This window comes from Fundulus heteroclitus, chromosome 2 (assembly GCF_011125445.2).
Source record: "Fundulus heteroclitus isolate FHET01 chromosome 2, MU-UCD_Fhet_4.1, whole genome shotgun sequence".
Classification (NCBI taxonomy): domain Eukaryota; kingdom Metazoa; phylum Chordata; class Actinopteri; order Cyprinodontiformes; family Fundulidae; genus Fundulus; species Fundulus heteroclitus.
In genome coordinates this window covers 39,771,245-39,781,973 of record NC_046362.1, presented here as the reverse complement: position 1 = coordinate 39,781,973, position 10,729 = coordinate 39,771,245, and the positions used below count along the sequence as shown (strand labels likewise).

The 10,729-nt window shown below is 43.4% G+C and overlaps 1 protein-coding gene across 1 annotated transcript in view; it reads right to left on the bottom strand.

Moving 5' to 3' along the window:
• Positions 1-32, bottom strand: part of LOC118565211 — a 6,795-nt gene extending 6,763 nt beyond the window's left edge. Inside the window, exon 1 of the mRNA XM_036145209.1 lies at positions 5-32. Within this exon, the coding sequence (XP_036001102.1) occupies positions 5-32 (28 nt within the window). The remainder of the gene's footprint in view (positions 1-4) is intronic.
• Positions 33-10,729: the final 10,697 nt, after the last annotated feature.

Genomic DNA, 10,729 nt, shown 5'->3' with positions numbered 1-10,729 from the left:
TTACAGCGTGAGGCAAAGCGCTGCTGGGCCATGCCTGCTAGAGCTCGACGCGTCACCTGAACCAGAAATCCTGGTTTAATACGGCGAGCTCTCGTACGAGTCAGCTGATCACGTCTTCAGGCGCCGTCCGTACGGACAGACGAGGGACACGAGGGTCCTGCGTCACGCTGGACGTTAGAGGAGGTGCTGTGGATCAGGGTCCGGCTCGTGGTACCTGGTCCCAGGTGGACTCTGATGGGCGGAGCCTGGGCCGTCTGCCTGATGGTTCCTGATAATTGGTCCAGATGGAGAATGCCAGTGAGGTTTCATCGTGTTAGCTCCAGACAGGAGAAACCCAGAAGTCTTACTGTTGGTCCTTTGGATGGGAACAATGGAAACCATCAGAGGAAGAAGAACCGCTTGGATCAGTGGAGTTCTGCTGAAACGGGCCGGTTCTGAGGCCGACTGAAGGAAAACTCAGCAGATCTAGGATGAGCTGTTTGCCTCGGTTGCTACAATGGAGCAGCTTCTGGAATCCCCGTAGAAACCATCCAGAGGGGCTGAAGTTCTGGAGGTTCTGGAGGTTCTGTGGTTTCTGGGTTGGACGCCCCGTTAGGGACAGTTTGGGACGTTGAAGCTGTCCTCAGAAAGTTCAGCAGCTCTTCTGCTGGTTCATGTCAGGAAAGACGCTGGAGATGGATGACCCTGCGGTGCTCCATGATGACTCAGGCTGTGGAACCACAGCTTTGTGTCACGAAGGGGAGAGCGGAATGCTGCCAGGATCACATTTCTTCCCTGCGGCTGTAAACTCGTCTTGGTCTCATTTATTCTGGTTTTTAACTGGAAGCAGAAGAACAAGTTGACAGAAACCTCTGCAGTGTCTCCTTCAGCTTTAGGGAACAAACATCAGAAATCCTTTAAGGTCAATGAGGCCCGGGTTCTGCTGGTTCTGCTGGTTCTGCTGGTGGGTCCTAATGACGTCAGTTATAGGGATGAAACGTTTATCTGAGCAGACTGAGATCAGGAACACCTCTGAAGCATCTTTAACTGACCTGGAAACCTTTATCTGCAGCACTTCTTAGTGAAGGTAAATCCATAATGAAGAATCTAAAATGTAATTCTGCTGAGAATCAGGTTTATTAGCAAAGGAGCCAAACAGGATCCAAACAGCAGGTTCTGCATAAATTGCAGCATTTAACGAGTTTAAGATCAAACATCTTCGGTTGTAGCTAAACGCCTCTTTCTGTTCGGTGCTGCTGCTCCAGGCCGACCCAGACTGCGGTTCTGACGCGGTTCTGGGGAACCGCCTGGTTAGACGCCTCCAGCTCATTAATATTCTGCCTTTTGTGCTGCAGCTACGTTTTTAAAATCCCTCCCCATATTTCCAACACAGTTTAGATCAGACGACTTCTTCTGAAACCAAAACCGGGTCCTGAAGTCTTGGAGGAGCCAAAGCAGCCCAGAGCACCAGGGAGCCGCCGCCGTGCTTCACCGTACGCAGGACGCTCTTCTCACTCTTCCTCCTCCAAACAAACGCTGGTTCTGATTTATCGCTCCACAGAACAGAATCCATAAAACCCTCTTGTGTTCCGACCTTTGGGTCTATAATAATAATAATAATGAATCATAAAGGTTTGGTTGTTTCCAGCAGCTCTTGTTCTATTATTCATATAACACACAGACCAAATTAAACACATCCATGGAAAACGAAGACGAGCATTCCTTGAGACGACCCTCAAAAATGAAAAAGCTAATTTAAAGTTGAGCTGCACAACAGACGATAAAGACTTATAAGATGGGAAATATTAATAATTAGGCATATTCAGTTAAAAATCTCGTGTAGTAATTATTTCCATCAAGAGACGGCTCTCCTTCGGTCATCTGCTGTGACCAGGAGGTGTCCATCAGATGGTTAATCATCCAGAACGTTCTCCTGATGGCGGCTCAGCCCTCCCTGCGGTTGCTAGCATCAACTCCTCCCTCCTCTTCCACAGCCAACATGAGGGCTCTATGTTGACCTCGTGCGTCTCTACTGCTGCCAACAACCTTCCACGATGACTGAGCTTCTGATCTCTACTGGCTGCAACCATGTCTGCCGACCCTGCAGTCCTGCTCTTTGCAGCGATCTGACTTCCCTCCTGAATGCCTCCTCTCACCCGTCTTCATGGCCCCGGTAACTCGATCAGGAGGATCTGCCCTGCCTCAGTAGAGAACAGCACTGCATCGGGTCTTAAAGTGAAGCGTATCCGGGCAGTGAGGACTTCGCTGTAGATCAAACCGTCAGCTTCCATGATGGTCTGTCTGCAGGAGACAGCCCTTCATGCTCCCTCCTTAATAAATGCTATTTGTGGAGGCTTGATGCTGTAAGAGCCTTTCTGTTTTCTTTCCTGCTCCAAGATGTTAGCAAGCACTTCCAGTACTTTGTCATGGCGCCACCTATACCTACCCTGAGACATGGCAGTCTTACATCCTGTCATGATTGGATCGTCTCTCATTGCCCATCTATGCAGATTCACAGACGTTGGAAGGTTTGATAGACGTCCTCAGCAGGGAGGAGATCCAGAAAGGCTCCAGTCTCCATTATTCCAGCCCATGTAAGCCTCGTCTTGGGAAGTTACCATCATGTCCATGTCCCCTGAACCCTGGAATAGCTCTACAACTGTTCCTCTGGGTTCCTTTCTTCTGCCTTCTTCCCACTGGTGCAGGCAGAAAGCAGAAAGCAGGGAATGACCAGCAGCAGTTTCCTGAGGAAGAAGAGATGTTGTTGGGCCTTCTTCGCCAGGTGGGAGGTGTTCACGGACCAGGAGAGGTCGGAGGAGATGTGCCCTCCAACATAGAAAGTACTCCTGGGTCAATGTGAGCTTCTGTGCTTTCTGTGTCTCTGCTCTGTCTTCTCTAACATAGAAAGTACTCCTGGGTCAATGTGAGCTTCTGTGCTTTCTGTGTCTCTGCTCTGTCTTCTCTAACATAGAAAGTACTCCTGGGTCAATGTGAGCTTCTGAGCTTTCTGTGTCTCTGCTCTGTCTTCTCTAACATAGAAAGTACTCCTGGGTCAATGTGAGCTTCTGAGCTTTCTGTGTCTCTGCTCTGTCTTCTCTAAGCCCCAGTGGGTGGAGGCAGAATGAGCGTTCACACTGAGCCTGGTTCTGGTTCTGCTGGAGGTTCTCCTCCCTGTTAAAGGGGAGTTTTCCTCTCCACTGTCGCTTCATGCATGCTCAGTATGAGGGATTGCTGCAAAGCCATCAACAATGCAGACGACTGTCCACTGTGGCTCTACGCTCCTTTCAGGAGGAGTGATGCTGCTTGGAGAGACTTGATGCAACCTGCTGGGTTCCTTAGAGAGGAAACTTTCTCACCAACCTGGAGGATCTGATGGGAGTCTGACTTTAGAAAGAGCCTTGAGATGACGTGATGTGAATTGGAGCTATAGAGATAAAACTGAATTCCAGTTCACTCCAATTTTCTAAGTTTGTGCTTCAAAGAATGCAGCTGTGGATTAAGCCAGGGGAAGCAGCTTGCTGTGAAATAAACATGGTTCTGGAGTAATTGGGCTGGTTTTATCCTTTAAGTGGACGCAGAACAATGGAGCTGGATGAACACAGGAGGATTACGATGGTTGGTCCCGCCCCCTCCTTTGCTTTACGGATACATTTCCAGCCTATTGTTTGCCCTGAAACCACAGACACCACATTATAAAGTGCCGTGTTGGCCCAGAACCGGACAGATAAAAGGGCTTTGGGTCAGAGGTGGGTGTGTGAACGGGTCAGAACCGCAACGCTAGTCCACCCCCCCCCCCCCAGCTCTCAGCTGTTTGCATGCATCTTTCTGCACAATCCCTGCGACTCGTTTGTAGAGGATTCCACAAATATGAGAACCTTCATATTTTCTGCTGATTACATGAAAAATGCTGAAAAATTCCTAATTTGAGCTTTTGGGTCTTTAAACTATTTGCTGCTCAGTTCCTCTCAGAAAACTGTTCTTTTTTAACTGGTTCTAGTGTTTAAGGTTTTGGAACTCTCATCATCAGATCAGCTGATTTTACAACATACACCAGCAATGGTTTTTAAAAAAAACAAAAAAATTTATTTGGTCTGAATTTCTTTCACTCACACAGGTTCAGAAGTTTACATACTCCACCAACTATTTCCTTAAATGTCCATGAGCTTAGAAGCACAGAGACCAGCAGCTTTTTGTTACGCCCAGTAAAGTCCGAGGTACCGTGCTGACGACTTGTTTCCACCTTTCTCATCAGAACTGCTGGAGTTCTTGGAAATGGGCCCCTCTCCCTCCACATAACTAGCTTTTAAGTTATTATCACAATCCACACATTCTCCGTATAGTTGTGGCCTGAGTCTTTCCAGAACCTTAATGTTAGCTGGTTTCATCTGTTCCAGAACCATCTCAGATCTATGTTTGGGATCACTGTCCTGTTAGACAACCGTGAAGAAGATCGGTTCTTCTGTTTACATTACCTAACTGCCCTCAGGGGAAAACAAAGCCCAGATTTAAAAGGTAGAGTGCAGAAATGTCCAGGGGAGACGTAGGAGACGCTGTGGACAAGCTAACCATAACGTAGCTCAGGCTAGCATGAAAGCTAGCATCCAGGTAGCTATTTCCAGCTAGCATCCAGGTAGCTATTTCCAGCTAGCATCCAGGTAGCTATTTCCAGCTAGCATCCAGGTAGCTATTTCCAGCGACGTAAAGACTGGAGTCACAGACTCGAGGAAGGGGCATCAAACATTTTGAGAAAAATTAAAATGACTTGAAGAATAACTTGTTCCCCTAAAAGAAGAAATGAAACATAGAAATACATGAACTCAGGGTAGAACTGCAGAAGACGGAGATGAAACAGCGAGTTTGTGGAGCCGAGGAACGAACGGCGCCGGGAAGCATGTTCTCCTCCCGGTCACGTAGGAACAGGAACGTCTCCACTGACAGGGACTGACATGGAGATGTGCTCCTGCAGAAATTACCTTTGCATTTCTGAAGTTCCTGAAGATGTTGAGGAGTGACTGGGAGGTCCTGGTCCTGGTCTGGAGCTAGAAGAGTTTCTACAAGAAAAACGTGGAATGACCCTTAAGAAAGTTTGACTAATTTAAGACTCTTTCAGAGAACGGTCGTTGCTCAGAGCTTCCCCTTGATTAACCATAAACTCCCCTGTGGGATCAGAGACGCTTTGTTGAACATTTTGTTTGAAGTTCTACTCCGGTGTCTGCAGTCTGCTTTAAACTTTAGTATGACCTACTTCGTCTAAAACTAGTCATAAATGCTGATTGGTCAAAGTCACGCTGTTTGCCCATTGTAAAAACAAAGACACGTCCACCAACACAGGTTGTTGAGACTTACAGGACCTTGGCCCAGAAACTGACAGTCAGCTGTCATTTAAGTCGCGTGTTGAACATGTAAAGACTTTAAAAATTAAACTAGGGATTCTCTTTAGAAATAGATGTTGCTTTTCTTTTAGTGCAGGATGCATTTTTTTAATGACCTTGCTTTCTCTGTTAGATCCCTGTGATTTTGTTTCTACGAATGCAGCTGTTAATGCTGCAGATGCTGGATGATGTCTCTCATGGCTCATTAAGGTTCATAACAGGATATAAATCTTTCCCTCATTAACGAACTTTATATACTCATCTCAACTGGCCGTCAGTATCAGCATTGATACGTTTTCATCTATAAGCTGTCATTACTGACTTCTTTACTGAGAAAATACTAAAGATTAGAGGATCCATATCGACTCTCAGAACCAAAGCTGTCTCCAGCTGGAACTTATTTTTACTAAATGTCTAAATTCAGCCAAATAAACCATAAAAGCTTAGAGCAGATCATTTAGCAGCTAAGTTCCTCCTCCTGCTGCCTTGATGTTCTACCCTCAGCGTTCTTTAAGAATGTTCTGCCTGTCATAGCGTCTGATTTGACTCAGATAATGGACAGTCGTCTGCATTGTTGATGGCTTTGCAGCAATCCCTCATACTGAGCATGCATGAAGCGACAGTGGAGAGGAAAACTCCCCTTTAACAGGGAGGAGAACCTCCAGCAGAACCAGAACCAGGCTCAGTGTTGAACGGTCCATCTGCCTCCACCCACTGGGGCTTAGAGAAGACAGAGCAGAGACACAGAAAGCTCAGAAGCTCAACATTGACCCAGGAGTACTTTCTATGTTAGAGAAGACAGAGCAGAGACAACACAGAAAGCACAGAAGCTCACATTGACCCAGGAGTACTTTCTATGTTAGAGAAGACAGAGCAGAGACACAGAAAGCTCAGAAGCTCACATTGACCCAGGAGTACTTTCTATGGTAGAGAAGACAGAGCAGAGACACAGAAAGCACAGAAGCTCACATTGACCCAGGAGTACTTTCTATGTTAGATGGTAATAGTGGATGATCTGCCTCCCCTGATGATGTCACAGCTAACAGAACACCAGACCAGGTGTACCTTCTATGAAGGGAAAAATGACAGAGAACAAAAAGTTAAAAGCTGAAATAACAACAAACAATGCAGATTGGAGAGCAGTAGGAGAACTCAGCAGAGAGAGAGAAATAGACCCTGATGTCCTCCAGCAGCCTAAGCCTATAGCAGCATAACTATAGAGGTAGCTCAGGGTAACATGAGCCACTCTGACTAGAAGCTTTGTCACAAAGGAAAGTTTTAAGATTAGTCTTAAAAGTAGACGGGGTGTCTGCCTCACGGACCAAAACTGGGAGTTGGTTCCACAGGAGAGGAGCCTGATAGCTAAAGGATCTGCCTCCCATTCTACTTTTAGAGACTCTAGGAACCACCAGCAGACCTGCAGTCTGAGAGCGAAGTGCTCTGTTAGGAACATACGGGGTAATCAGAGCTCTGATATATGATGGAGCTTGATTATTAAGGGCTTTATACGTTAGAAGAAGAATTTTAAATTCTATTCTTGATTTAACAGGAAGCCAATGAAGGGAAGCTAAAATTGGAGAAATATGATCCCTCTGGTTGATTTTCATCAGAACTCTTGCTGCAGCATTTTGGATCAGCTGAAGGCTTTGAACTGCATTTTGTGGACTTCCTGATAGTAAAGAATTACAATAGTCCAGCCTTGAAGTATCAAATGCAGCACTGAGATCTAACAGGACAAGTATAGACACAAGTCCATTATCTGAGGCCATGAGAATATCATTAGTGACCTTCACCAGAGCTGCTTCAGTGCTATGATGAGCTCTGAAGCCTGACTGAAACTCCTCAAATAGGTCATTACTTTGTAAATGTTCACATAGTTGATTAGCAACTACTTTCTCAAGAATTTTAGATAAGAAAAGAAGATTAGATATAGGTCTGTAATTTAGAACGTAGAGAACATGGACCCGGTTCTGAAGTCCTTCCACTAAGACTAAGAACGTAGAGAACATAGACCCGGTTCTGAAGTCCTCACTAAGACTAAGAACGTAGAGAACATGGACCCGGTTCTGAAGTCCTCACTAAGACTAAGAACGTAGAGAACATGGACCCGGTTCTGAAGTCCTCACTAAGACTAAGAACGTAGAGAACATGGACCCGGTTCTGAAGTCCTCACTAAGACTAAGAACGTAGAGAACAGGTCTTCTGGCTCCAGCCTGCTCTGCAGAACCAGAACCAGAACCAGAACCAGAACCAGACATGGAGATGCAGCATTTAGTTCCTATGCTCCACTGATCTGGAACAAACTCCCAGAAAACTGGAAAAGTGCTGAAAGCCTGAGTTCCTTTAAATCAAGGTTAAAACACATTAGTTTAAATGTTAATGTTTTATTTTGTAGTCCAACTTCTCTTTATCTTAACCTGCTATTCCACTGCAAAGAGCTTTCCTCTGTATATTTTCTTTCTGTTCATGTTCAGCACTTTGAATTGTCTGGTTACTGAAATGTGCTACAGATAAACTTGCCTTGCCCTGCACTATCCCTGCCTTATCTGTCCTCCTACTCTCAGGCAGACCAGCCAGTCTTCACTCTCAGCTCTTTATCTCCTTCAGCGCTCCATCCGAAACATCAGAACTTGGTAAGAAAAAGTAATTTCCTGCTCTGCCCCATCAACTCTATGGCAGGACCTGAAATAATCCAGGGTTAGTCCAGTTGACTCCTCTAGGGTAAAATAAACTTATTTTAATAAAGAGATTATCTGATGAAACCTGCTTTTGTTTTAGGTCACATTTTCTAGCTCATTTAATCTGACTCAAATGTTTTAATTATTTGTATTGTTAAAATTAAGACTGAAACAAAACATCTGGAGTTTAGTGATTCTTTATTATTAAAACATATCAAGCAGAAAGTTAATAAACTTTATGATGAAACAGAAGAACTCAAAGATAAATGTATTAAACAACAATTTTATGATAATGGTCCAAAAGCTATGAAAGGACCAGCTTAGAGGAGAAGAAAGCAACCGGATGAATGAACCGTTTCAGAAATCAAAGATCCGTGTTCTGGAAAGATGTTCTGGCTTTTGAAAGCTACTGTAAAGTTTCTTTAAAAACTACCAAAGAATGGAGATTCACAAAACATTATTGCATTTGTGAAATTATTTGATTTACCTTGAATTGGAACAGAACCCAGTGCTGTTGAGGGAAACCACCCAAGAAGAACTGGATTGAGCAATTTCCCTAAACCAGCAACATGCCAGTTTACCGTTCAGAATAGAATCAGATGTTCAGGGAGATTAGATCATCAATAAAAACTGGTTTCATTTTATACTCCAAGGAAGAGAAGAACCGATCTCTCAGAAGCAAAAATAATAATCCCAAACATTGGTAAAGAACAATCTGAATGTAAACTCATATAGACCAGTATCTTATCTAACATATGTTCAGTAAATTGAAGGAGATTAAAAAAGATGGACCTTATTTCCAATGGATTTATAGAACCAAGTCGACATAAATAAAATGATTGCGTTCGTTTTTAATTAATACCTACAGAAATACCTCTAAGACAATTTAATGAGTGGAAAACATTAATTTCAGGCTACATATGGAAAGGTCCTAAACTTTGGGTCAGATCTAAAGCATTGCAGCGAAGGGTCCAATGAGAAAGGACGGTTGTCACTGGCATTCCTGCAGAATTACAGTAAAATATTTGATCTATTGCTGTAACTCATAGTGCCAAGTGGAAAACTTTGGACTTAAGCAGAAATAGCCCTCCAAACACTACTTGCAGGCTGGCAGAAAAATAAAATAAAAACTGTTGGATAAAAACATCTTTTGATATGAATGTTGTAGATTGAATATGTTAAAAATCACATTAAGCGGTCGTGTGATAATGATTTTAAACCTGCCCACTTTAATAGAATGCTTCCTAATTTCAGATAATAAAGGACTTTATATTTTAACTTCCAGAAGAATAGCACTTAAAAATGACTTCTTCAGAGTTTCCCTTTAAGTTGGAAAATATTTCAAAAGTAGAACGTAACATATTTAGTTAAAATTATGATTGATTCATATAAATCCAAAGTTAACCGAAAACTAATTGCTAAAATGTATCCATGTTTGCAAGACACTAATAAAGCGTGTAATCAAAATGGGATAAAGAAGCAAATTTAATCTCCACAGAAGGTGAACTTCTAAGCCTGGAGTGGAAAAGCATCACAAGTTTTATTATTGCCACCAAAACGAAACAAAAACGAGGTTGAGCGCTTTCAGGGCGATGTTGCTGGGAGGTGGATCCTTTCCACTTCTCCAGCCTCACTGGTCAGAGTTCTCTGTTCTGATTAATGCATCACTTTCTATTCGTCATATCTACGAGGTGTTGTTGCAAAAGTGAACCCAAAAGATAAATACTTGATTAAATAAATGTTAGCAACCAGCAGAAAAGCAACTACTAGTTAATGGCCAAAAAAATATCCTCCAATACAAAAAAAAAATCTATATTTAGGAGTTGATGACTTTGTCAATGAATTTATTTATAGACAGATTTAAAAGTGACTGGAATAACTGAAATGAAATGGAAGAAATGGCATAATTACCTTTACAGGATTATAACTATTTGATTATACAGACAGTAACTTGGCTTATTTAATGAATATATTTATGTGATCATGAGTGCAGTGACACATTTATTCTTCTGTCTGCATCCTCAACTCTTAACATAATGTTTGTTTTAGGAGCGACTGTGGCTCTGTAGGTAAAGTCGCCTTGCAATCTGAAGGTTATAGGTTTTTATTATTGCATTGTGCTTGTATGTGTTGTTTTATTTTTATTTTATCAAGAAAAAATGATTTAAAAAAGAATGATCAAGAACAATCCAGGATCTACCGCCATGATCTGGCAGATACTGGAGCCAGCGTGGTACCGCTCTCCACGGTGAAGCCAGCGGGCTGAAAAGGTTCCAGCTCCAAAGCTGGACTGAAACCTGCAGCCGTCCACATGGACAAGCCAAGTGTCTGCTGGAGAAAGGTCTGCAGGTCAGAGAAGACTCTGGTGAAGCAAAGATGAGGCCTTCACAGCTAAGATCAGAGGACCAACTGTTAAACATGGTGCTGCTGCTGCATGCTGTGGGGCTGTTTAGCTGCCAGAGATACTGCTGCTACACAAAGTGGATGAAGTAATGAAGGAGGAGGACTTCCTCCAGAGAGGATGAAGAACTTCAACATTAGCTACAGCAATGGCCCTGAAAAGCTGCTGTTGCTGCAGGAAACCAGCAGATTTCAACAAGCTCCACCACTTCTGATGAGAAAAGTGAAATGTGGACCTTGTACTAGTGGGACTGCTGTGCATCAGAGAGCCTGTTGTAAAGGTTTAACCCGGTGAAAATC